The 27,370-nt window shown below is 43.8% G+C and overlaps 4 protein-coding genes across 4 annotated transcripts; 1 reads left to right on the top strand and 3 right to left on the bottom strand.

Annotated features, from left to right (window-relative positions):
- Positions 1-13,831: 13,831 nt before the first annotated feature.
- LOC133832142 (uncharacterized) lies at positions 13,832-14,959 on the bottom strand. The gene has a single exon (XM_062262525.1). It carries the CDS (start codon positions 14,957-14,959, stop codon positions 13,832-13,834), a length of 1,128 nt encoding a protein of 375 aa, XP_062118509.1.
- A 1,852-nt stretch (positions 14,960-16,811) lies between these two features.
- LOC133832144 (uncharacterized) lies at positions 16,812-17,630 on the bottom strand. The gene has a single exon (XM_062262526.1). The coding sequence runs from the start codon at positions 17,628-17,630 to the stop codon at positions 16,812-16,814; it is 819 nt and encodes a 272-aa protein (XP_062118510.1).
- Positions 17,631-20,887: 3,257 nt separating this feature from the next.
- Positions 20,888-22,564, top strand: LOC133832145 (uncharacterized). The gene has a single exon (XM_062262527.1). The coding sequence runs from the start codon at positions 20,888-20,890 to the stop codon at positions 22,562-22,564; it is 1,677 nt and encodes a 558-aa protein (XP_062118511.1).
- Positions 22,565-22,922: 358 nt separating this feature from the next.
- LOC133832146 (uncharacterized) lies at positions 22,923-26,049 on the bottom strand. The gene is made up of 4 exons (XM_062262528.1): positions 26,002-26,049; positions 24,664-25,518; positions 23,848-24,585; positions 22,923-23,769 (listed from the first exon to the last, which is right to left on the bottom strand). Exons 1-4 carry the CDS (start codon positions 26,047-26,049, stop codon positions 23,029-23,031), a joined length of 2,382 nt encoding a protein of 793 aa, XP_062118512.1. The 3' UTR covers positions 22,923-23,028.
- Positions 26,050-27,370: the final 1,321 nt, after the last annotated feature.

Raw genomic sequence — 27,370 nt, forward strand, 5'->3', positions numbered from 1 at the left:
TTATTGATTATCTATGGGCTTCTGATTGTATGATCTACAAAGTTTACATCGTTTTCGTGCGTTTATGGTTAAGAGAGTCGAGTGCGTAGGTAGGCCCTTGCTTAACATCTATTGAACCAGATCGCAGTCCTCAGAGTTTTATACTTTGTAAAGCCCACCTTATTTTTTTGCGTTAAACTTGCTTGCATTTAGAGAGACGTGTTGGTATCTCATTGGAACGGAATCAGCCCCTCGGGTGTATGAAAAAGCATGGTTGATGCTTTACCATTTTCCAGAGGGGGCGATGAGGTGCATCTTGGATGCAGAAGACAACATGCGAGGCTGGGCGTCGAGACAGAGCTGAGAAAGGTAGAACCATGGAGCAGACATCTTTCCAGTGCACCCATACCAAGGAGTATGTGTGAAGGCTTGCTTGGGTCCGACAGAGGCAACTGTTGTACAGGATGTGGGTGCGACTGCGGGAAAAGTTCCTCCCAGCCTTGGATTGCTAAACCAGTCAGTGTATACTGGTGTTGACCCTAATTTTGGTCAACTGACACGGAGTCAGAATATGCTTGATGTGAATGAATGCGTTGAAAAAAACGTAATAGCAAAAAGGATAAGAACACGATATTTTATAGTGGTTCGGCCCCAGGATCTGGTAATAACCTACGTCCACTTAGATTGTTATTGATGTGAGAATCAAATGAGTGATCAAAGAACTAGGGTTCAATGAGTTTCACTAACCTCTGAAGAATAATACAATATTCCCGGTAGAATTACTCTAGTCTCAAATGATTCAAAAGCAAAAGTCCCTTCCTTGAGCTATCTTTCTCTATTTATAGGCTCAAGGGGGATTACATGAATTTGTTACAGATATTCTCTCCTAAATAATCGGATACTAGGAGATCGTGGGAGTTAATTTCAGGATATACGAAGATCTTTATTGGAACATCATGCTGCATGCGGAACGATCGACCAGACTGGTCGCAGGAAAGACTGGGCCGCCTACTGCCTATAATGTGCCTTCAGGTCGATACACTAGCAGAGTTCCTCCAGATGTCAGCCACGTGTCCAGGGATCACTTGCCACGTCATCAATGCCAGTTTTTTGGATAACATTTGCCCCCCAAGTTTATTTATTACGAGCAAAAAATAAACTTTTGAGTAAACGACCCTTCGGTGACCCCGCCATACGTGTCAGAACCCTTCATGTGTTCTTGGAAAAAGCAACCTACTCTTGTCTAATCATGACTTTTCAGTTCCCCAGTAATAATTCGACGGCTATCTCGCTTCCCCATACTTCGAAAAAGGGGAAACTGATGATTACACCTTTTTTAATGCCACAGACAAACTTATATAACATCTCCGAAGTTTTTCTTTTTCTTTTTACGCATGCCATTACTCATTCCTGAAACCCTAAAACCAGAGCTTCCATCTTCTTCCAGAGACCGTTCTTCTGCATTTTCAAGACTCAGCCCGAGAGTTCCTCGATCTTCGAAAACTCTTACCAATCTCCACGACCTTCTTTCTGGTAAGTCTTCGAATCTTTATGTTTCGTATTTTTGTAATGCATGCTCCTGTATGTTGACTGTTGAGTTTATCTGCTTCTGGGTTGAGATGTTTGTCAATAGAATGTCTTGTGGGTGAAAAAAGTTACGAGTTAGTTTGATAGTTGGGATCAAACTTTTAGGACGTAAAACCGAAGTAACAATTCGATTTTTAGACCAGCCAAAAAATGAGTTTTTCCCGCCCTAAGGGGAGTTGAAAAGGCTTTTACGAAAAACTTTTTGCTTTCGCCCTTTGATCCGTTTTTTCAAACTGTTCGTGTGAAATTTTTTAGCTTTTTGCTAGAATGCTGCTGTATAAAAGCTTAACTTTTATACTCGATTAGCGTTATTCTAGAAGGTCTTAAAAAATTCTCTATCCTCACCTCCCCATTCTTCTGTTTGCAGACTTTAATGCCAGATTTGTGGGGAGGTGAACTGCCCATCGACGACGATCTTCTTGCCCAGCTGCTCAAAAGCGAAGAACAACCGACCGACCGAATTCACGAGATCCCTTTATCATCATCTTCTCCTAGACTTTGCCCATCTCCTCCTCAAATGGCCCGTTATAAATCCTTAGGCAAGAAAAGACCCGAGTCCGAAGATAGCCCAAACTCTCCTGCCCAGCCTGATTCGCAGGCTAGGGTTCCCTCGACCAGTGGTCGAGAAAATCATGCTCCTGACCCTAATATCCAAACTAGAGCACGCCCTCGCCATCAGAATCTGCCTGATGTCGAGTGGTATCTCTCCCCGACCAGCCAAGTGACTCCTTGGATGTTGCCAACTACCTTAGGAAGTATCCTCTCACAGGGGTCAATCTTAAAATTCCTGCTACAGACCAAAGAGCTAACCTCCTCGGAGGTGTATACAGTGCCTGGTCTCGGTATCACATAGAGGCGGGGGCGACCCTCCCTCTACATCCTTTTTATCAGGGGGTGGCCGACTATTTTGGTGTCGCCCCCTTCCAAATTACTCCGAATGGATATAGAATGCTGGCCGCACTCTATATCCTGTACAAACTCAAAAAATGGCCAGAACCTACCCCACATGAGGTCAATTATCTCTTCGACCTCAAGTCCAACCCTCAGCAGTATGGGACAGGCTTCTTCCATCTTTGTCACCAGGAGACCAACCGGACGTTTCTGAGTGACACCACGCACATATCCAACGTGGGGCAGTACAGGAAGGAGTACTTCCTTACTCCGGACATGACTAGCAACAACCTGGCCTTCGTTCGAGGAGGTAAGTGTTGTTTTTATTGGTCGATACTTTTCAACAGCGAAATTTCCTTCATCTTTCTTAAAGTATACTTTGTCTTTCAGGCCCATGGTTATGTCCGACCCCAACACCAGACATGGTGTTGAGGTCCAATGCACTGGCCAGGATGACAGACGCAGAAAAAAGCGTCAAGTCCCTGGTTACTGATGAAAATTTGAGGCTATCTGGCCTCCTGGATCCTCGCCATGAAACAAGAGGACCTGTGGTTGCCGATGCCACTACCGAGGGGGTTCTCGAGCAGCAACCCCCTGCGTCCCCTCCACAAAGGAGGCCGACGGGGGTTATAATCAGGGAGCCCACGGGCAATCCTTCTGCAAAAAGGCCTTCTGCTCCCCAAGGCAAGGGGAAACAAAAGGCAAAATAGCCGGTTGTGGACTTAGGGGAATCCTCTGATGAGAACGGTAAAGTTATTTTGCTTTTAAATAGCTTGCCAATTCCCTGTCACTTGTTTGACGGGGAGGGCAACTTTACGTATACTCCAAACCTAGGGCCAGACTTCTTCATGCCAGATAGTGAGTGTGTGACTAATAGAGTCAATAGTGTAGCGACCAGTAGTTGTAACTCGGGTATTAAACTTTGTGAACTCTTTTCTATTTTACCGAGAGTTTTTATCTGCCTTTATCTTATCATTTGCATGTGTTCACTTGTATGCAAATATGGCCACTCCCAATGTCTTCGACTTATACCAAGCTAAGGAGGAAGTAGAAGTTCCTCTGGTTCGGCGAAAGTCGTCCAGGAGGCACAACGGCGAATTGAGCCAAGGACCTCCTACCAAAAAGAGTCGAACAGAAGATCTTCCCAAGGATGTGCCAACTGGGCAAACTTCTGCCCAGCCTTCAGGTCCTGTCGAGAAGGAAACTCCGCCTGCCCCGATTAATCCTCCGCCCGGAGCTGCCAAAGAACAAACCCAGTAGGACGAAGAACTTAGGGCTAAACTCTCGAACCGTACCTTACGAGCAGCCAAGGACCGCCTTTCACACATCGTGAGGTACGACCGTTGTAAGGACGCGATGGCTGAGGCAGACACCATGGGGGTCGACCAGATTCTGAACAAGGCTCTAAATGAAATGGCCAGCGTAAGTGCTTCTTACTTCTTTGGCCTTAGTCTTTTATTCTTCGCAACAGGCGCTAACTTTATCTTTTGCCCACAGGCTCTGCTGACTGCAACTGCTGCTCGTACCCACGCCCAAACCACCATCGACCAGGCTCGGGCAAAGGCTATCGAGAGGTACCAAGCAAAAGTTGTTGAGGAGCTTCAAGCTACAGAGGCCAGGCATGCAAAGGAGTTGGAGGCGATCACCCAGCAGAAGGATGCTGCGGTGACCAAGCTGGCAGAGGTCGAAGCCTCAAAGGCGGCATTGAGGAAGCAGAGGGAGGAGTACCAAGAGGCTAGCCGAGTCCAATATCGCGAATGTAAGAGACTCAAATAGGAGAATCTTGCAAAGGATAAGGCTGTGGCTAATCTTGAGGGCCAGATAGAGCAGCTAAAGCTTGACAACTCCAAGAATCTGGAAAGGTATAAGAATGCGACGCTTCGGTGCTTCTATAACTTCTGGAAAAACAATCAGGGCGCCAACTTCGGTTATCTTTCAGAAGATGTTAGAAATGCTAAGCTGGCCCGCTGCACTGCTCAATTGGCTGAAGAGGAGGCAAGAGCAAGGATCCCTGCTTCCCCAAGCATCGCTGGCGCAGAGGAAGAAGGAGTTGTTGAGGATGCGACCAATCAGAATGCTGATAAAGACCCTCCTGCTCCTAATGCCTCTTGAGCTTTTATTATTATTTTTTCTTTCTTTAATTACACGACCCACGGGTCGTGATGTAAAGACAATATCTTTTTTGAATTTGCTGCATGGGCAGCAAACTTTCCTTTTATTCGAACAATTACATCCAAGCAGTGATGCTTGCGGTGTAAAAGATTGCCTTATAATGTTATAATATTTTCATTTACTATAACATTTGTCTGTATGACCGAACTTAGCATAATACTTTGGCTTGATTTAACAAAATATAAATTTTGAAAAATACTCTAAGTACCTTAGCATGCTTTCACTCATTTTGTTCATGTGTTTACATACCCCAGGTACGCTTTGCTATCGAAGTGCCTTATATGCCCCCCCAAGTGATCGAGGAGCTTTAGGTCCATGGTCACTTTCCTTGACCACGACCTGTTCGAACATTTCTGCTCGGTAGGAAACGTAATACTTATAATACAGCAAAACAGCACATGTAATGAACAAACACTTGTAAAAATAAATTTACAAAGGTTGGCAAGAATGACTGGCTGCGCACAGTCCCTTATAATCTCATATTAAAAATGGACTAAACATGTCTTTACGAATGATCCTAAAATAGGATCTTACATATATGAGCAATTGGCCATACAACGTGGCTAACCCTCTTTGCAACACTTGTAAAAAAAGTAAAATTTAATACAAGCCAGTTCTTTAAAAAGGACTGTTCACTAATAATACTTGCGCAGGTGTTCTCCATTCCAATATCGTGGAATGAGATCTCCGTTTAGGCGTGCAAGTTTGTAGGTGCCCGGATGAAGGACTTCTTCAATCTGGTAAGGTCCTTCCCAATTAGGTTCGAGTACTTAAGCAGTGGGGTCGCGGGTATTTAAGAAAACTCGTCGTAGCACCAAGTCACCGACGTTGAATTTTCTTTCTTTGACTTTTGAGTTAAAGTATCGGGCGACCTTTTGCTGGTAAGCAGCAACTCAGAGTTGGGCCTTCTCTCGTATCTTTTCGATTGAGTCCAGGGACTCCATCATCATTTGGCTGTTCTGGTCCTGGTCGGGTGTTATGCGTCGATGTGAGGGGGGATCTAACTCGACAGGTAACATAGCCTCATATCCGTAGGCCAAGGAAAATGGGGTATGACCTGTCGTTGTTCGGTGAGACATTCTATACGACCAGAGGACTTCAGGTAGCTGCTCTGGCCATGCTCCTTTAGTGTCTTCAAGCCTCTTCTTCAGGGTGTCCTTAAGGGTTTTATTCACAGCCTCGACCTGCCCGTTTGCTTGGGGATGCGCAACTGAAGAAAAGCTTTTAATAACTCCGTGCCTTTCGCAGAAGTCAGTGAATAAGTCGCTGTCAAATTGGGTTCCGTTGTCTGAAACTATCTTTCGGGGCAAACCATAGCGGCAAACAATGTTCTTGATGACAAAGTCAAGAACTTTCTTGGTCGTTATGGTGGCGAGTGGTTCAACTTCGGCCCATTTAGTGAAGTAATCGACTGCCATGACTTCATACTTTACTCCGCCTTTTCCCGTTGGTAGGGATCCAATCAAATCTATCCCCCATACCGCAAAAGGCCACGGACTTTGCATTTGTTTCAACTCGTTTGGAGCTGCTCGTGGAATTTTGGAGAACCTTTCACATTTATCGCATCTTCGTACAAATTCCATTGAATCTTCGTTCATAGTTGGCCAGAAGTAGCCTTGCCTTAGAATTTTCTTTGCCAAATTCTGCCCCCCAACATGATCCCCGCAGAAGCCTTCATGCACCTCTTTCATGAGTTCCTTAGCTTTTTCTGGCGTAACGCATCTGAGCAGTGGCATTGAATACCCTCTTCGGTACATAACACCATCGACCAATATGTACCTAGCGGCCTGCCTTTGTAGAGTTCTGGCTCTGTTTCTATCCCTTGGTAGCACACCGTTTGTCAGATACTCCAAGTAAGGTGCCATCCATGTATCCTCCATTCGAATTTCCATGTTGGTCTCGACCGCTTGTATGCTTGGCTCGCTCAATCTTTCTACTGGCACAATGTTCAAAGTGTCAGCATCTTTCGCGCTCACGAGTTTGGCTAAGGCGTCTGTGTTTGAATTCTGATCCCTCGGTATTTGCTGGAGGGTGTACTCCGTGAACTGGGCTAGCAGGTCCTTTGTTTTATTCAAGTAGGCCACCATTTTTAAGCCTCGCACTTGATATTCTCCTAGAACTTGATTCACCACCAGCTGTGAGTCACTGTAAATATCAAGCGTCTTTATGCTCATGTCTTTCGCCATTCTCAATCTAGCGAGGAGTGCTTCGTATTCAGCTTCATTGTTTGACGCGGTGAAGTCGAACCTGATGGCGCAGTGAAATCAATGCCCTTCCGGCGTTATCAATATCACTCCCGCTCCAGCGTGGGATTCGTTGGACGACCCATCCTTGAATAACTTCCACGAAGGAGCTTTCTCTTGAGGCTCAGGCGCACTAGAAAATTCGCACTGCTCACTGTCTGGGAGTTCTGTGAACTCCACAATAAGATCAGCCAAGACTTGTCCCTTTACTGCTGCTTGTAGTGAATAAGTTATATCGAACTGCCCTAGTTCGACTGCCCATTTTAATAATCACCCAGCCGCCTCCGGTTTTTGAAGGACCTACCGAAGGGGCTGGTCGGTTAAAACTGTGATGGGATGGGCTTGGAAGTAAGGACGTAGTTTCCTTGAGGCCAAGATTAAGCAATATGTTAATCTCTCAATGGGTGGATATCTCAGTTCTGCCCCGATCAGCCTTTTGCTAACATAGTAGACTGCTTTTTGTACGCCTTCTTCCTCTCATACTAGTACCGCACTGGTAGCAACTTCAGTAATCGCTAGGTAAATAAACCAAGTTTCTCCTTTGATTGGCTTTGATAAGATGGGAGGCTGTGCCATATGTGCTTTCAAGGCCTGGAAAGCCTGCTCGCAGTCTCCTGTCCATTCAAACTTCTTATTGCCCCTGAGCAGATTGAAAAAAGGGACACACTTGTCTGTCGATTTTGAAATAAATCTGTTTAGGGCTGCGATTCTCCCGGTTAAACTTTGTACATCTTTGATTCTTTATGGCGATTTCATGTCGATCAGGGCCTTTATTTTTTCGGGGTTGGCCTCGATTCCTCTTGAATTTACAATGAACCCCAAAAACTTCCCTGATCCAACTCTGAAGGAACATTTGAGGGGATTTAGCTTCATCTGGTATTCGTTCAATACATCAAAGCACTTTTGTAAATCCTTCACATGTCCTTCTGCCTTCTTAGACTTTACCAGCATGTTGTCCATGTATACTTCCATGTTTACTCCGATCAGCTCCTTAAACATGTGGTTGACTAGCCGCTGGTAAGTCGCACCTGCGTTTTTCAGTCCGAAGGGCATTACTTTGTAACAGTATAAGCCCGTATCGGTCCGAAAGCTGGTGTGATCCTCGTCAGGGGGATGCATGCTAATCTGATTGTAGCCCGAATATGCATCCATGAACGAGAGGATCTCATGTCCTGCAGTAGCATCGACCAGCTGGTCGATTCTTGGGAGTGGGAAGCAATCCTTTGGGCAGGCTTTATTGAGGTCTGTGAAATCCACGCAGGTTTGCCATTTGCCGTTAGGCTTGGGAACTAGCACTGGATTAGAGACCCACGACGGATAGAATGCCACCCTGATGAACCCATTTTCCTTTAATCTTTCAACTTCTTCTTTTAAGGCTCTCGACCGATCCTTATCGAGCTGCCTTCTTTTTTGTTGTACGGGTGGAAAAGTCTTGTCTATATTCAGGACATGGCTGATAACTGCAGGGTCTATCCCAGCCATATCTTTGTGCGACTAGGCAAAAACCTCCTGGTTCTTCCGCAAAAATTCCACTAGAGCGTGCTTCGTGGTTGGCTCTAGGTTTTTTCCGACCTTCACAACTCTGGTCGGGTCTTTTTCGTCGAGTTGGACCTCTTCCAGGTCCTCGACGGGTCCAACGTTCTCTTCAAAATCCCCAAAGCGAGGATCTAAGTCTCTATCCTCACTTTGGGCAACACCCTATTTGGTGACTTCATCACCGGATTGGGCTTATGTATCAACCGCCATCTGCAACCTATCTGAAGTAGTGCTCTTTTGTGTTCCCTTTTTCGCCTTCCGTACTGAGGCGTTATAGCACTCCCTGGCTTCCCTCTGGTTTCCCAACATGCGTCCTACCCCTGCGTCCATTGGGAACTTCATGGCTAAGTGCCACATAGAGATGACGACCCGTAGATCAACCAGTATAGGCCTCCCAATGACGGCATTATACGCCGAAGGACAATCGACTACTACAAAAGTAGCGAGTAATGTCCTGGTAGCTGGCGCTGTACCTGTCGTCACTGGTAGTTTGATTAATCCGGCAGGGGCGAGTCCTTCACCAGAGAAGCCGTATATTGTTTGGTTGCAGGGCTCCAGGTCCTTAACGGACAATTTCATGCGTTCCAGCGAATTTATACAGGATATTCACTGAACTTCCTGTATCGACCAGCACTCTCTTTACCATCATGTTGGCCATTTGGATGTCCACGACCAGTGGATCAAAATGTGGGAACCGGACGTGTTGGGCATCGCTATCAGAGAAGGTTATTTCTCCCTCCTCTGATCGAGCCTTTTTTGGCGCGCGGTCTTCCACGGTCATCATCTCGATGTCCTGGTCACGGCGCAGAGTCCGAGCGTATCGTTCCCTGGCCTTTCCGCTATTTCCCGCGAGGTGCGGGCCTCCACAAATGGTTAAGAGTGTGCCAGTCACGGGGGCAGGCTGCAAAGGTGACGAGCGTTGGCGCGTGGGCGCTTGCTCGTTGCTACCAGGAGCTTCTCGTTGGGAATTTCCCGAGGCCCATACGTATCTTCTCAAGTGTCCTTGTCTAATAAGGAACTCGATTTCGTCTTTCAACTGGTTGCATTCGTTGGTGTCATGTCCGTAGTCGTTATGATAACGACAGATTTGGAAGTGTCTCTTTTCAAAATATCCTTTCGAATGGGGCCAGGCTTCTTATAAGGCACACTGGAACCCGTGGCCTGATAAACCTCTCCTCGAGACTCAACTAGGGTAGTGTAGTTAGTGAACCGAGGTTCATAATGATTACCCTTGGCTCGTTTGTTGTCGGAGGTGGAAGGCTCATTGTGTGGCCGTTTTCCACCATTCTTGCCATTGCTGTTACCGTTCCCGTTGCCGTTGCCGTTAGGTTTGGACCCATTGGCGGCTTTGGCGGGCTCGGCTGCTTTCTTATCCTTGCCTGAGGGCTTTCCATCATCGGCAATGGCATCTTCGAGCTTGATGTAACGATTAGCCCGGTCCAAGAATTCCTGGGTAGTTCTAACCCCATCTTTGCGGAGGCTCTTCCAGAGGGGGGAACGATGCCTAACCCCTGCGGTTATGGCCATCATTTTGCCTTCATCCCCCACCATTTTTGCTCCAGCTGCTGCTCGCATAAAGCGCTGGATGTAGTCTTTCAGCGATTCTCCATCCTGCTGGCGAATTTCAACCAGCTGCTTTGCCTCGGTCGGATGCACACGACCTGCATAGAACTGTCTGTAAAACTCCCTTACGAACATCTCCCAGGAAACTATGCTTGCAGGAGGGAACTTAAAAAACCACTCCTGCGCAGCCTCAGAAAGTGTCGCAGGGAAGATCCTGCACCGAGCGTCTTCGAACACTTTCTGAATGTCCATCTGTATCTCAAACTTATTGACGTGAGATACCGGGTCACCGTACCCATCAAAATTTGGTAGCGTAGGCATTTTAAACTTGCTAGGAGTCTCTGCCATAGCTATCCTCTGGACGAAAGGAGTGCCTTTCCTCCTATCGTGGTCGATGTAAGATGTCCTTCCCCCGACCAGCTGTTGCACCGCCTGGTTGAGGGCATCTATATGGGCCTGTACAGCCACAGGAATCGCTGTGGCCTCTGTTGCTGGGGGGACATTCTCGCCATGCCGCTCGCGGCGATCGTTGAGTACATCTTTCAAATCCTCGTCTCTTCTCCGCTGCTCGCTACCCCCAAGCCGGTTGAAGACGTTATTCTGTCTGGATTGCCCCCCAGCGTTCCGTCTGCCGGGTTGGTCATCCTGAGGTGGTTGATTCCTGTTTCCACCTCTTTCGTCATTCCTCCGACCGGCATTTCCTCTGCCGGAGTCGGCTTCATTATACCCATGGCCATCTCTGAATCTTGATTGGCTATGGTGGGATCGACTGTTCCCTCGATTTCCATCCCGCGCTGAAACGTCCCGAATGTTAGAGGGTGGCATGCGCTGGTCGTTGTGTCCCCGTGCATTATCATGCCGTGGGGGACCCCGGACCGCAGAGCCTAACTCTGAGTTCCTCCTGTTACTAGGAGGATTCTGACCTCTGTTCGGTAGGTTCAGCTTGTCGCCCCTATGGCGTCTAGGACTACGAGGCTGATGCCCGGTCCTATTCTGCCTCTGATGCGGGGGATTTCCGCGACCAGCTTGGGATGGAGGTTGTGCCTCAGGGTCCAGTGGGGCATCGTCATGGGGCACCTGAGGCTGCTCGGGCCTTTGTGGGCACGAGGATTGGATAGGCGGACTTGGATTGGGACTCCTTTGGGGAGGCCCATTTGCTGGTTGATCAGGCTGCGAGGCAGGTGCAGCCTGATTCCTAGTCAATTGTAAGGCTGCCTCGAGGGCTGCCATGGCTTCGCTCTGGCGGCGATCCATCTCCGCCTGCCTTTCGCTTAACTCCGCGCGCTGCCGTTCAATCTCCTGCTGCTGTCGCGCCATGATTTCGACAGCACTTTCTTGGCTGGCTCTCAGATTGGCCAGCTCTTCATGCAACGCCCCTAGAGTACTCTTCAGCGTCGCGTCATCTATTTATTCCTCCTCAAAGTCCAAATGTGGATCATCCTCAGCTACGCTTGCAGAAGGAGGAGGAGGCGGGTTTGACGGTGCAGTGGCGGCCGCCTATCCAGTTTTCCTTGTAGTTTTCGCCATTGATTTTCTCGACGGTGACAAATCAAGCTCTCAATGAAAGCACCAGAATGTTGACCCTGATTTTGGTCAACTGACACGGAGTCAGAATATGCTTGATGTGAATGAATGCGTTGAAAAAAACGTAATAGCGAAAAGGATAAGAACACGATATTTTATAGTGGTTCGGCCCCAGGATCTGGTAATAACCTACGTCCACTTAGATTGTTATTGATGTGAGAATCAAAGGAGTGATCAAAGAACTAGGGTTCAATGAGTTTCACTAACCTCTGAAGAACAATACAATATTCACGGTAGAATTACTCTAGTCTCAAATGATTCAAAAGCCAAAAGTCCCTTCCTTGAGCTATTTTTCTCTATTTATAGGCTCAAGGGGGATTACATGAATTTGTTACAGATATTCTCTCCTAAATAATCGGATACTAGGAGATTGTGGGAGTTAATTTCGGGATATACAAAGATCTTTATTGGAACATCATGCTGCATGCGGAACCATCGACCAGACTGGTCGCAGGAAAGACTGGGCCGCCTACTGCCTATAATGTGCCTTCTGGTCGATACACTAGTAGAGTTCCTCCAGATGTCAGCCACGTGTCCAGGGATCACTTGCCACGTCATCAATGCCAGTTTTTTGGATAACAACTGGAGTTGAACCCAAGGTGTGGCAGCTGATGGTTCTGCTGCAGTAGTCAGGGTAGATTAAACTGCATGTGGGAGCCCTTCTTATCAAGGTAAGAGGGCAGGGTAGTTGATGTAGTGTGCCCTGGGTGGACAGCCAAATCTGCATAGTCAGGTCAGTTTAGACTGCGAAATGGCTGGCCTTAGCTCCATGTAAGCTTAGTCAAGTCAGATTAGAATGCTTTTAGGTGAAACCCAAAAAAAAAATTGGGCAGAATATCAAGTGTAATGGCAGAGGCAATAGGACTGTGTATGCAGATGGCGTGTAGTGGCCTTGCTGCCGCGATCCACTGAGGTTCAGCCCTGTGCCGCTCGGTTTTGTGTGTGAAGCGAGATGTTGTATCTTACCATGCACTATTTTTCGTATGCTGGTAAACATTCTCTTTGTTCTAAGGAAACCCTTAGGTGTGGAGAATGGCTATATTGGGATTAAAGGTTCATGTTGTATCGCGTTAGGATGTTTAAACGGATGGAAAACTGATAACCACAAGTGTTCAAATAGTCACTTATTTATAGTAAGAGTAGTAGGTGGTTTTAAGTGCATGTGAATAATGTTGCTCCTCATATTGGTAGGTAAGGATATATTAAAATATATGTTTGCCAGTATCTCTCGGTGTGGAGTGAGTAAACTGACAGTTGTCACATGAGTGTCATCGTTATGTTTTCATAGTAAGGAATCCTTATGCAAAATCGTGTCAACAAAAGCTGAGCATGTAAAATATGCTTAAAATAATGTGAAAAAGGAAAATTGTTGTATTACTTTTGAATTACACAGTACAACTATTAACAATAATACTGTTTCAAAGACATTGAATTCCAAGTACGAGGTACAATTTTCCCACTACGTACATTTTTAAGAGTATAAGACCCTCTGCCTAATACTTCCACGATTTCAAAAGGCCTGTCCCAGTTTGGTTCTAACTTCCTTGTGTTGCTAGTGACTTTGCCCAGAACCCAGTCGCCCTTCTGAAACATACGTGAGTGGACTCTTTTGTTGTAGTAGCGTTCTGCAGCCTTTTGATAATTTTCTTGTCTTAATTGTGCTATCATTCGCAACTTTTCTAGGAGGTCGAGGTTGTCCATCAACTGTATGTTGTTTGTGGTCTGATCAGAAGCGATCTCTGTTAGAAGTGTAGGTAGACCCACCTCTGTCGGGATGATAGCTTCTGTTCCATATACCATGGCGTAGGGAGATTTTCCCGTAGAGGACCTTTTTGTTGTCCTATATGCCCATAACACCTTTGGTAGCTCTTCTGCCCATGCTCCTTTTTTATCTTCCAAGTTTTTCTTGATGTTGGCAAAAATGACTTTGTTGGAAGCTTCTGCTTGGCCATTGCCTTGTGGGTAGGTGACAGAGGCAAAACTCAATTTTATCTTGTATGTGCCACACAACTCCTGTACTTTAGCGTTTTGGAACGGGGTTCCGTTGTCAATGACTATCTCCCATGGTATCCCAAATTGACAGATGATTTGCTTCCACATGAAGTTCGTGGTATCTGTTTTGCTGACCGTGACGTATGCCTCTGCTACAACCCACTTAGTGAAGTAATTGGTGTCTACCAAAGCATACCGTTTTCCTCCAGCAACTCCCCTACCACGTCCTTACCCCACTTTACAAAAGGCCAAGGTGCAATGATGGAGTGTAAAGTTTGAGCGGGTTAATGGATGGTTGGTGCAAATTGCTGGCACTTGTCACATTTTCTGGCATAGTCACGTGCTTCTGTCATCATGTATGGCCAGTAGCACCCTGCTGTAAGTGCTTTGTGTGCCAAACTTCGGCCCCCAGTGTGGTTTCCACATGCTCCCTCGTGTATCTCTTCTAACAATTGTTTAGCTTCTGATGGACGTAAACACTGAAGATAGGGGCCATCGAAGGATTTGCGGTATAACGTTCCACAGATGATGGAATAGCGTTGGGCTCGAAGACGCAGAAGTTTAGCGTCTTTCGGATGAGCTGGCAGTTCAAACTTAGACAAATAGCGGATGATTGGATCCATCCAGCACTCAGGCTCTGATGAGGTTGAGAAAACTTCCAGAACTTTGGGTGATTCGCTTGTGTATATGGTGGCGCGTCGAGGGCATTCCCCTACAGAGGCTAATTTTGCCAGAGCATCAGCCTTCTGATTCTGTTCCCTCGGTACTTGTACGAGTTCAAACTGGTGGAAATGTGACTGTAAGTCAGTTACCCTTTGTAATAGGCTAGCCAGATAGGGTGCCTTAGTGTCAAAATTCCTGGCCACTTGTTCTATCATGAGCTTTGAATCCCCTCTGACTTTCAATCGTCTAATGCCCATGTCTCGTGCTAGCTCTAAACCATAAATCAGAGCCTCATACTCAGCTTCGTTATTCGTTGCAAATTGTTCTAACCGAATGGCTTCCTCGATTTTTAGCCCGGAGGGTGCTTCTAATATGACGCCAATACCGGCCCCTTGGGATTTGGATGCTCCGTCCGTATGCATTGTCCATACCCATTCAATTTCTGATTCCAGCAGTTCATGCAAGGTATCTGGGGTAAAGGACTGTATTTCGACCAGGAAGTCAAGAAGTACTTGACCTTCTTTTGCTTTTCGAGGCAAGAATCGTATATCATATGTCCCAAGTTCAATTGCCCACTTGGATAATCTACCAGAGATATCGGGTTTATTCAACACTTGCTTCAGTGGATAATCCGTATATACAATGATGGTGTGGCTTTCAAAATACTGTCGTAGCTTCTTCTTCGCTGTGATGAGTGCGAGCACCAATTTTTCCATCATATTGTAGCGAGTTTCAGTGTCTAGTAGCATCTTACTGCAGTAGAACACTGGCCTCTGTCAACTAGCATCTTCTCGAAAGAGCACAGAATTCACGGCAAAGTGTGAGACAGACAGGTACAAGAACAGATCTTCGTTGGCGACAGGAGAACTCAGTATAGGAGGAGAGCTCAGATAAGCTTTCAATTCTTCAAGCGCTTTGTTTTGTTTTGTTCCCCAGGTGGTGTTGGTAGACTTCTTTATGCATTGCAGGAAAGGCTGGCAACGATCGGACATGCATGATATGAACCGGCTTAATGCTACAATTTTGCCTGTCAAAGCCTGGATGTCCCGGACGGTTCTGGATTCTTTGACCTCTGAGAGTGATGCAATCTAGTTTAGGTTGGCCTCGATGCCTCTCTGGCTGACCACATATCCTAGGAATTTTCCAAAGGACACCCCAAAGGCACACTTAGTTGGATTCAGTTTCATTTTATAAGTGTCGAGGATGTCGAAGCATTCGGTTAATTTGTCCACATGTGAAGAACTTTGTTGAGATTTGACGACCATGTCATCAATATATACCTCCATGTTTCTCCCAAGCAATGAGGAAAATAGCTTGTGCATCAGCCTTTGGTACGTTGCTCCTGCATTCTTTAGCCCGAAAGGCATAACTTTGTAATAGTACAAGCCACCTTCTGTTATGAAAGCTGTATGGATCCGATCATCTGATTTCATTGGGATCTGATTGTATCCTGAGTAGGCATCGAGGAAGCACATTCTTTCATAACCTGCCGTGGCATCTATCATCTGATCAATCTTTGGTAGAGGGTAGCTATCCTTAGGACATGCTTTATTTAAGTTGGTGTAGTCTATGCACACTCTCTTTTTCCCGTTTTTCTTTGGGACCACTATAGGGTTGGCTAGCCAACTACGATACAGGCATTCTTCGATTGCTCCTGTGCTCAAAAGTCGTTGTACCTCTTCTTGGATGACATGGTTGATTTCAGAAGCAAACCTCCTCTGACTCTGCTTGACGGGTGGGAAGCTATTTGATATATTGAGGCTGTGACTCATGACGGAGGGGTCTATTCCGGGTATGTCGTGTGGAGACTAGGCGAAGGTTCCAAATCTGGTTTTGAGAAATTGGATTAGGGTCTGCTTTTCTTTTTTTAGGAAGTTTGGTACTTACCAGCACTATTTTAGATGGGTCAGCGTCGTCTATACAGATTTCCTCTTGATCATCGAGGGTGGTCTGGGGCTTTTCTTGATCTTTCTCTAGATCTATGCCTTTGAGGCATGCTGCTAAGTCATGCTGTGATTGCTATCTGTCAGGATTGTCATCAGGGGGGGAGGTGCCAAAATTATTTATTTCTTTCAGGGTAAGGAAGCATTTCTTGGCCTGCTTCTGGCATCATTTTATGTCGATGATATAACGTCTGTTGGGTGAGTGGAATCGCATCACCTGATGCAAAGTTGAGACTACTCCCTGCATTCTGTGGATCCAACTTCTTCCCATGATGGCGTTGTAGCTTGTGATGGAGTCCACGATGAGGAAGTCCACAGGCAAGGTGCGTTCTACGGCTACCACAGTTAATCGAACAATGCCCTTCGGGTATACCCTCTGGCTGTTAAATCCCAAAATGGGTGCAGCAGAGGTCCGGATCTGATTTTCTTCGAGTCCCATCTTCTGGAAGGCTTCCCAGAAAAGAATGTCAACCCCACTACCCCCATCGACTAAAACTCTTCCCAGCTGACAATGGTCGACCTGTAGCGAAATGACTAGAGGGTCATCATGGGGCAGGTGCACTCCCTGCAAGTCGTCTTCGGTGAAGGTGATAGCAGAGGCTGGATAGCATCTGTCCTCCGAAGTGACAAGGTTGACTGTGTGGCCTAGTGATCTGTATCACTTCACCCGCTCCTCCATCCTCTTGTGAATTTTGGTTGCCTGCTCTTGTTCCTCAGTGAGCTCCACGATCCAGTGTATCATGGGGACTTGCTTGAGAGGTTCTTGTGAGTTTGTGGTGGCTGTACATAGGGAGTCTGCTACTTGTGGTGTTGGGGCAGAAGCAGGGTTGGGTTGTGAAGTGTCGGGTCTGCTTGTCCCTTTAATATACTGGGTTAACCGTCCACTTCTCATGAGGGCCTGGATCTGATTGTGGAGGTTGTGGCATTTGGCGACTGTATGGCCATGATCTTTGTGGAAGAGGCAGTACCTATTTTTATCTCTTCTGTCGGGAGGAGTGGTAATCTTGTACGGCTCACGCCAGATAGGTCTGTCTTTATTCTCTTCATAAATGACTTCCTGAGGGACAGTGTATTCGACGGAGGGGTATCGTGGTGATTCTCGATTCTGTCTTGTTTTTTTCCCTTCTTTCGCGTGATCCGTTTCCTGTCTCTTCCTCTTGTCGTCCCTTGTAGGCGGGGGAGGAGGGTTATTCGCTGGTGGAGCGGAGATAAGCGCGGATTTCTTCTGTGCACGCTCTCGAAATTCCAGGACTCTAAAGACGCCATCGGCACGGATCTGAATCTCAGCCATGTCATAAGGTGGTGTCATGGTGAGGTTTTCGTGTAAGAGATATCCCACCTGCAAACTTTTGACGAAGAGATTAGCCGCGGTGACTGGGTCGACGTCGTGGATCTGATGCACGAGGTCAATGAAACGTTGTAGGTATGACTTTGGATGTTCATTTTCCCCTTGCTCGATTCGATAGAGATCTTCCATCATTCTTAGTGCCTCACAGTTAGCACTCTACTGTTGTAGAAAGGCTTTGTGGAGGTCACCAAAACTGTTGACAGAACTAGGTTTCAATCGCCTGAACCACAGGAGGACCGGCCCAGAGAAAGTCTTGGAGAAAACTTTGCACTGTATGGCTTCGTTGTTGGCTTCTAGGGCCATTTTATGTTGAAATTGGAACAGATGGTTTAGCGGGTCTCCCTTTCCATTAAACGCGGGCAGAGGAGGGATTATGAAGTCCCGCGGTTTGGGCTCATTCTGAATCCATTATGCGAAGGGCGACTTCTCAGTGGTTCTTGATACCAAATCCATGTGCTCGGTAGAGTGAGCGGATCTTCCATCCGAGAACTTCTGTAGCATTTCCCGCATCATCTCCTTTTTCCAATTTTCTAAGAACCGGATGGAAGGGGTACGGTCCTCAGCTGGTGAGTCTTGCGCAGTCCGTTGTGTGGTCTGTTGGGGCCCAATCTCGGGGGCTGGCTAAGTTGACCTTGTGGGCTCTAAACCGGTTTGTGCATGTGTCTCACAGTGTACCGTTCGTCTCTCCTCGGCCCCTTGGTGAAGACAAGTTGGGGAGGGCAGTAGGGGAGGGGACCCTGGGATCCTTCTCTGATGTGGTGTGTGGTCGATTGGAACTTCACGTCTACCATGGTTGAGATTATCGTTGTCTTGGGTGCTGCGCGTAGCTTCGTTGGACTTTCGCAACTCAGCGATCTCAACTTCGAGCCTTGCCTGAGCTTCGGTCAGCGTTTTAATGGCTTCGTCAGATCTCTGCTGGTTAGCCTCTAATAGGCGACACATTCTGTCGATTTGGTCGCTTACATCCGCTGGTGGGACAACCTGGGTGACGGGACCCGACACTCCATTTCCTTTTGGTAGCATGGCTCCAATGTTCGAGAGGGTCTTGGTTGCAAGGAAAGAGTTCTTGATTCAACGATGTGGCTAAAATGGAAACTTCACTTCCCACAGACGACGCCAATTGTTGATGCAACAAATTTGCCTTTCCATATTTGGAGGTATTAGTCGACGATAACTAGTTTTCCGATCTTATTTCGATGATGATGATGATGATCGCTTTACAGTCGTTGATCTGTCGAGGGTACCTGCAAGAAAAACACTCTGATGCCTAAGTCAGATTTTTTCTCGATCCCCCTATTTGAATTAGAATCTAATATTTATAGATTAGAAATGTGAAGTGGTTAGTTGGTTCAACTGAACCCTTGATTGGTGGGGGAAAATAATTGAATTTCCAAAAAGATGAGATGATTTTAAATTAATTACGCAGAGGTCAGAGGCGCAGACCGCCTCTAACCCGTAGCTTCTGTCTTCGAAGCATCTGTAGATCAAAACGATCCGTTTTGATTATATCACAAATGAGGAAAGGTCTTTGGGCCGAATATCTTGACCCAACATAAAGATAGAAAATAGTAAAGTGAAGAGAGAGGGAGAGAATTATACCCAGAGAGGGAGAGAATTATACCCAGAGTTTCTATTTTTGGAAAGGGTAACTCCATTAACTAACCCTTTTTCACCATATATTTATAACCATAACCCCTCATTAATGTTTCTCACATTAATGACCTTATAGGCACTTAAAAAGACATCAATACCCTTCAATAGATATTAAGTTGTTCTCTCTTTTATTTGTCTTGCACGTACCTAGCAGCCATGGAAATCTACTCTCACAAAATATAGCAAACACATATTCTCTCTCAAATCATCAAATCTCAAAGGTCATCACCATTTTTTCGCACCAAGATTTAGAAAGTGACGTTATCTCCCACATCTCTTTTCTTCTCACCCAAGTTGAAGAAGATTAAATAAAAATCATCTCCCAAACTTGAAGAAGATTGAACATTTGATTTGATAATGAGTAAGTATTTTTTTATTTATAGGTTATGGGTGTCTTGTGTAATAGTTTAAATAGAATTTTGGAACTACTATACACTAAAAAATCTGTGAAAAGAGATAATTTTATGTTGAGATGACGAATTTTCGAATGATTTTCGCGATTTAAGTCACTGTGTTCACACATTATTCACACTTTGTTCACACTTGGTTCACATTTTTGCAATCTTGGTCACTGCGTTCACACTTTGTTCACACATTATTCACACTTTGTTCACACATGATTCATACTTGGTTCAGACTTGGTTCACGAGTACTTAACACATGATTCACATTTGGTTCACACATGATTCACACTTGGTTCACACATAATTCACACTTGGTTCACACATAATTCACACTGGGTTCACACACAGTTCACACATTGTTCACACACGTTTCACACTTGGTTCACACATGCTTCACACATGCTTACTTTACACATTTATTTCTTATTTCTTTTGGCTAGTTTTACCTAATAACCTTTGGATTTCGAACCTTTTGTCATATGTTATGCAGGTCAAACACATATAAATATTGTGGTGTTATATAATGGATCGTGGGAACAAGTTTTGAATGAAGGTTGGTCATTTAGTGCTAAACAAAGCAAGGGTATGAAGGTGCCAAAGACTATCACTTACAATAGTCTTGTTGATCAATTGTATACTTTAATCGGAGCTGACAAGTCTCGTATTGATCTTGACTTAAATGTAATCTATCATTTTGGAAGTAAAGGTATCCCTCCATCTTTAATTAGTAATGATGAAGATGTTGCTTTTTTTCTTGATGAGATAGGAACATCTATCAATCATCGGACACCCCTATGTGTGTCTACTACAGAGAAGAGAAGTAATGATCCTTTGGTTACTAAAACACGTGAGTTGTATACTATTCCTCCAGTTGAAACCAAAGTGAATGATGATTTTTGCATTGATGGCAATGAAGACAGTTGTGATGATGATAATAATGATGCAGATGGCAATGAAGAGAGTTGTGATGGTGATAATAATGATGCAGATGGCAATGAAGACAGTTGTGATGATGATAATAATGATGCATTAAGCTCAGATGATAATGAAAATATTGATAGGTCTACCTGCAATGATGTACTTGTGAAGCATAATTTACAACAGTCAACCTCCAATGAAGTATTGAAGAGCCATGATTCCTCAAATAATAGAGGTCGTAAAGTAAGACAGGTTGGCGAAGATAATCTATGGAGTACTCCACTTTTGTTGAATCAAGGGGAAAAAGGCTCTACTTCAGCCTCAACAGCTCAATTACTGACATCTTCTTCGAGTATCAATTCGTGGGAAATAAAATAGGGTCAAATATTTGAGAACAAGCAAGAGTTGAAGATGAAACTCCATCTTTATGCATTAAAGAAAAACTTTGAGTTTAAAGTAAAGAAGTCTGCGAAAAATATATGGTGTACAGTATGTGTTGATGATAAATGCAAATGGAGGTTGAGGGCTACAAAATTGGTTAATTCCAATATGTTTGAGGTTCGTAAATTTTTCGGTGAACACACATGCTCATTGGATGTTCGACATAAAGATCACCGTCAGGCATCCCCATGGCTTATTGGACATGTCATAAGGAGAAAATTTGAGGGTGATGATGTTAATTACAAGCCAAGGTCAATTGTAAAAGATATGAGTTTATCATATGGAGTTCATATGAGCTATGCTAAAGCTTGGAGGTGTCGAGAGCATGCATTGGCTTACATAAGAGGTACACCAGAATCATCATTTCAGAAACTTCCCTCATTTCTATACATGATGGAGCAAAAAAATCCTGGAACTGTTACTCATTTGCAGATGGACAATGAAGGTAGGTTCAAATATTGCTTCATGGCCTTAGGTGTTTCTATAATGGGGTTTAAGACATATATTCGCCCAGTTATATGTGTAGATGGAACCTTCTTGACTACTCGGTGTGGAGGTACTTTGTTATGTGCCATGGGACAAGATGCTAACAAGCAAATATATCCAATTGCATTTTCAGTAGTTGACTCAGAGAATAATGACTCATGGTTGTATTTTCTACTGAGGTTGAAGGAAGCGATTGGTGAAGTGGAGAATCTAGTATTCGTGTCTGATAGACATACTAGTATAGCAAGTGCCTTGACTAAAAATTTTCCTGAGGCACACCACGGTGCTTGTATACATCATGTTAGCATGAATATTCGTGCGAAGTTCAAAACTGACCATTGCCATGAAGAATTCTTCCTTGCAGCGAAAGCTTATAGAAAGCGAGAGTTTTTACGCCATTTTGAGAAGATTAAATTCAAAGATCTTGCAATTGCTCAATACTTAGAGAATCAAGTGGGTTTTGAAAAGTGGGCTCGTTCTTTCTTTCCTGGCCATCGATATAATTTAATGACTACAGGTATTGCCGAAAGCTGGAACAATGTCATTGCTGAGGCACGTGGGTGGCCAATTACTTGTCTCATGGAATTTATGAGGCACACTTTACAAAAATGGTTTTTCGAGCGTCGAACTACAGCATCAGCGGCTACAAGTCCTCTTGCCACAGAAGTGGAAGCTGATTTGCGAAAGTTAGCAGACAAGTCCACTACCTCGTTCTCTTTTCCGTCTAGTCAGTATGAAATAACAGTATTGGATGGTGATCTTGATGGAGATGTCGACCTGAGGAGGAAAACATGTAGTTGTAGAAGATTTGATTTGACAGGTCTTCCTTGTGAACACGCTCTAGCTGGTGCTCGAGATCGTGGCATTAGTCCATATAGTTTATGCTCCAGATTCTACACAGTTGAAGCGTGGTTGTCATCCTATGGTGGATCTGTATATACGCTGGGTAATGAAGAATCTTGGGTGATACCAAATGACATAGGAAGTATGATGATAGCTCCTCCTTTAGTGAAGCAGAAGGCTGGTCGTCCAAAGAAGAAACGACGTTTATCAAAGGGTGAGAAGAATAGAAAACAACATAGATGTAGTAGATGTGGTGTCCTGGGCCACAATCGAGTGACGTGCACCACTGTTTGTCCCCCGCCGTCTAGACATGCTTAGTTTGTACTTTTATTGTTTTACTTTGTACTTTTATTGTTTTACTTAGTTTGTACTTAGTTTGCGGAATTTGAATTTTTAGATTGGTTCAGTAATACGACTTTTTGTGTTAAAGTTTGTTGTTTCGGACACACCTAATTCATATTCACACATAATTCACACCTAATTCACACATAGTTCACACATTATTCACACATATTTCACACGCGGTTCACACATAGTTCACACCTAGTTCACACATAGTTCACACATAGTTCAATCCTGGTTCACACATATTTCAATCCTGATTCACACTTAATTCACACCCAATTCACACATAACTTAATAAGATAAAAGTGACAAAGATTTATCCATTCCACTATTAAGATGAAATAAACTAAGTCATTCAATACCATTTAATGAGATGAAGTTGACATAGTTTCTTCATACATTCAAAAGTAAGATACATATAATTAAATAAAAGACAACTATGGTTGTAAGTTATGGTAAAACAAATCTACACAAGTCTTTTTTCTAAAGAAATCCATGTTGTCGTCATTCACTTCGGATAGCGGTTTTTTGGCTAGCAAGTACTCTAGATGTTTGATGACATATACCCCACAATCTCCACTGCAAAGGAAATAAAGTTTTTTAATTATTGGAAGACCATATTGATTATTGGAAGACCAAAGTCTTTTAATATAAATATGGTTAACAGAGTTATACCTAGTTTTGGTCTGTGGCACTTTTTCTGTGCCAAGTCTTGTGAACTCAAAACGCACTTTCTGTGCTTGTAGTTGGACATCTTTCCTATGGCTTAACAGCCCACTGGATTGAATTAGAAATGGTAGCATTTTTCCCCATCTGCTCATTTTATTCTCAAACTCCTTATTGGAGACCACAGTGATATCAGAGTCATAAGCTTTTATAAGACAGCTTGTCAATGATATCTCTAACAACACCCAATGTGTCCCAGAAAAATTAATTGGGGTAAACACTTCATCAATGTCTTTCCAACTCCTTTTGAAATTGTTATCATCACCTACCAAGTAATCAAGCACTTCTTGTGGCCAAATGTAGCTTGATTTGATTTTCTTCTTGTTGAATTGTTCCCAATGTGGTTCGAAGAACTGTTGGAACATAGAATCCACAATGGTGAATCTTTCGGAGTAAGTCTTCTTGTAAGTGTACACTCGTTCTTTCATCAACCCTAAAGCTGCATCAATGTGCTGCATGCCAAATATTATAAGTATATATGCATTCAAATTATATATATTTTTAAAAAAAAATTATTTCAGTAGTCTTACCAGTCCGTCCAGCCATGTACGTGGTGTAAGTAGCTGAATAAACCATTTCGCAGTGCACGAACCAGCCAAGAGAGAAATAGGCTTATCATTATTTTTTAAACCAATTACCCATTTCTTAAAACGTCTCATTTGCTTTTCGTCATATGGCTGTAGGGGATTAATTTCACAAGGATCAGTTACAATTGTCTTTGCTTTCTTTTTCTTCTTAGTTGGATCAGTAAACTCGGAACCAAAAATTCTTTTCGTTGGAACCCTCCTTCTCTTGAATTCCACCCCAGCCATATCTCCAGGAGATACCACCTTACAGCTAGGGCTATCTTCTCTAACAACGTGCTCCATAATAAATGTATGGTGTGGTGAAGCAAGATGCTCATCTGATAATGAATCCTCAGAATCACTACCTTTACGTTGCGAGAGCACTAATTCAATTAGATAATCCAACTTCTCCTCCATTCTTTGTTGGTTACTTTTCAAAGTGTCAATATCAGCTAACAACTTTTCATGGTGGGTGTTAATTGGAGTTGGTATCTCTTTCTTGTCTTGCTCGTGACGATGCCCATCTGCTACATCGGGCTTTGTGGGAGATTCCTCACGTTCTTCCCTTTGAAACTCCAATTCCACATCATCGTCTACAAAGCTAATAACACGTCCCATGAGTAGTTCATCTGGTCCTTGAATAATAGAGTCATGAAATTCTTTCTCTTCGGGTCTTGGATTGAGCGTGGCCTTCACAAGATTCTGCAACAAAATAATAAATTAATAAAGTATAAACATTACTTATAAATCACAAACTCAAATAAAATCTTAACGGCTTACACTTTTTTTCTTAAATACACCTTCAATATCTTTCTCTTTCAGCATTTTATGCGCTGACCAGCTAAGCATTCTTGGAAAGGCCAGGGGTTGTTGATCAGCAAATGCAGAGAACTTTGTGAAAATTTCATAGGCCCAATATTGCAGAGCAATGGCATAACCATAAATTGTGTACTGAGGTGCTGGTCTTTTTCTCTTTTGCTCAACATTCTTCAAGTATTTATTCCTTAGCCTTTCCATATCTTTTGCCAAGCCGAATAATGTCTTCTCGTACGATAATCTCCCCCAAGGATAGTTGAAGAAGTCATCTTCATTTTCCACCATGGAAAGGACATCAATAAAGCATTTCATCTTTGGTTCACTACGTAATAAAAGAGAGTCTACCAAAAAACATAGACCTAATTTCCATACGTCTTCTTTCACATCGCACCTTTTGAATCCATCTTCCAACTCTTCAGAAGACAAACATTCTTTATTGTTCAAGTATGTCTGGAGAAGTCTTTTACTCTTGGTCATTTCTTTATACTTTGCCTGATCCGGAGAAATTCCACAATTCAATCCAGTGATCAAACCAAATTCACTAATTCCAAACCTTGTATTCTGACCACAAATATTAAAATTCAAGTAGTATTCGTTCTTTCCTCTACCAACAACTCTCCTAAGCAGTAACTGGTGAATAATAACTCCAGAATATTGTAGAGGCGAAGCTAAGAAGAATTGCTTGAATGGTGACTGTTTCGCTCGTTCCAACAAGTCAAATGTCGTGAACTTTGCTATTATTGTACTCATAATGCTCCCTCCCCTATACGCAGCCTTTGCTGGATAATGCCTTTCAGTAGGAAGCATGAGGAGTGACATCTGAAAAGGTAAATTAAATAAGCGCTTAATACATAACTCATATATATTCACACTTTCTTCACATACGGTTCACACATTATTTACACATGGTTCACGCATAGCTCACCCAAATTCACACCAACCTCACATAGTTCACACACAGTTCACACACAGTTCACACATAGTTACTATTGAGGTACATTTTATGTACACTAGTTTAGAAACTCTACAGCAACCAAATCACACCAAACCAAAATACCAAACACTGCAGCAATGACAAGTAAAGAAAACACAGGGGAGTTTAGAGCATAAAGGTCTCCTAAGTTCATTTTGCTAGTCTTGCCATCTCAATTCACTATTCTCAAAGAGTTACAGAGCTTCTCTTCTCTCTTTTTCTCTATTCTCTACCTTTTTCACCAGCCATCTACCGTACAAGTTTTCCATAACTCAGCCAATCATTTGCACCAACTGCAAATTCTAGTTGTCACCTTAATTTTAAACCACCTTGGCTGCAATTGCAAAACCAAATGCAACTCTGGCCAGCATTGCCATAAGCTATGTCTTACTCTTGACCACTTAGTACATATGGTAACTAATGTGAGAGACATCCTTAAATAACAGTTATTATAACTAAAACAAGCCTAATCATAGTGCATACCCCACAACAACCAGAATATATTTTCCTCAAAAGTTCCCAAAATACAGTCCCATTCCTCATTCTAGTCAACCTTTTCTTGGTTATATTAAAGAAATATATGTATATATATTCATGATTTCAGCCAAGGCCATACCATAATACACATCACTTAGAAATTATTTCAACACTTCAAAATAAGACAGTACAATTTGATATTGACAGTATGTACAAGTTTCTCATCATACTCTTGCCTCACTACAAGGAAATAAGTCTAATAATGGCTTATTATAATCAAGAAAAAGGTTCAAGAATCACTTTTAATAGGGTTAGTTAGTATAGTTTCCTTTTATAATTCACACATTATTCACCATAAGTTCAGAACATGGTTCACACACCATTCACACCAAATTCACACATGGTTCACACATCATTCTCACATTGTTCACCATAATTTCGGAACATGGTTCGCACATCGTTCACACACTATTCACACCAAATTCACACACTATTCACACTAAAATCACACATGGTTCACACCAACTTCACTTCATACATGGTTCACACCACAATCACACATGGTTCACACCAATTTCACACATTGTTCACACTTAAATTACATATGGTTCACAACAACTTCACTTCACACATGGTTCACACTAAATTCACACCACAATCACACATGGTTCACACCAATTTCACATATTGTTCACTGAAATTACATATGGTTCACACTCGTTCCTTCACACCAAATTCACACTAAATTCACTCCTTATTTCCCAATTAAAACATGCCTCAAGTAGTTAGAAATTCCGAAATTTAACCAAAGTAAAAATTCAAAATAAACAAAGGAGTCATAATAACAACAAGGGATCCCAACAACAATACCTTGGGCTAGGGTATCGGGCTTGCAAGGGGAGTGTGGGGTCTTAGGTGTTGTAAACCTTGGGCTCCGGCGACGTGGGCTCGACGATATGGCTGAAATGTGGGTGGGTTCGGCGTCGGGACCAAGCGGAGGGGATGGGTTCGTGGGTTCGGGACCAAGAGTGTAAAAGGGGCTGGTGGCTGTGGAGATGATGATGCAAGTGGGAGGAGGGACGAGGTGGGTGCTGGCCGGAGTACCACCGCAGCTTCGACGGGAAAAAATCTGGGTTTGGGAGGGAGGGTTTTCAATGGACGGGAAAGGGGAAGAGTAAGAAACTGAAAGAGTTATTTGGGTTGTTTAACAAAAGGGGTAAT

This window comes from Humulus lupulus, chromosome 4 (genome assembly GCF_963169125.1).
Source record: "Humulus lupulus chromosome 4, drHumLupu1.1, whole genome shotgun sequence".
In the NCBI taxonomy this organism is placed as follows: Eukaryota; Viridiplantae; Streptophyta; class Magnoliopsida; order Rosales; family Cannabaceae; genus Humulus; species Humulus lupulus.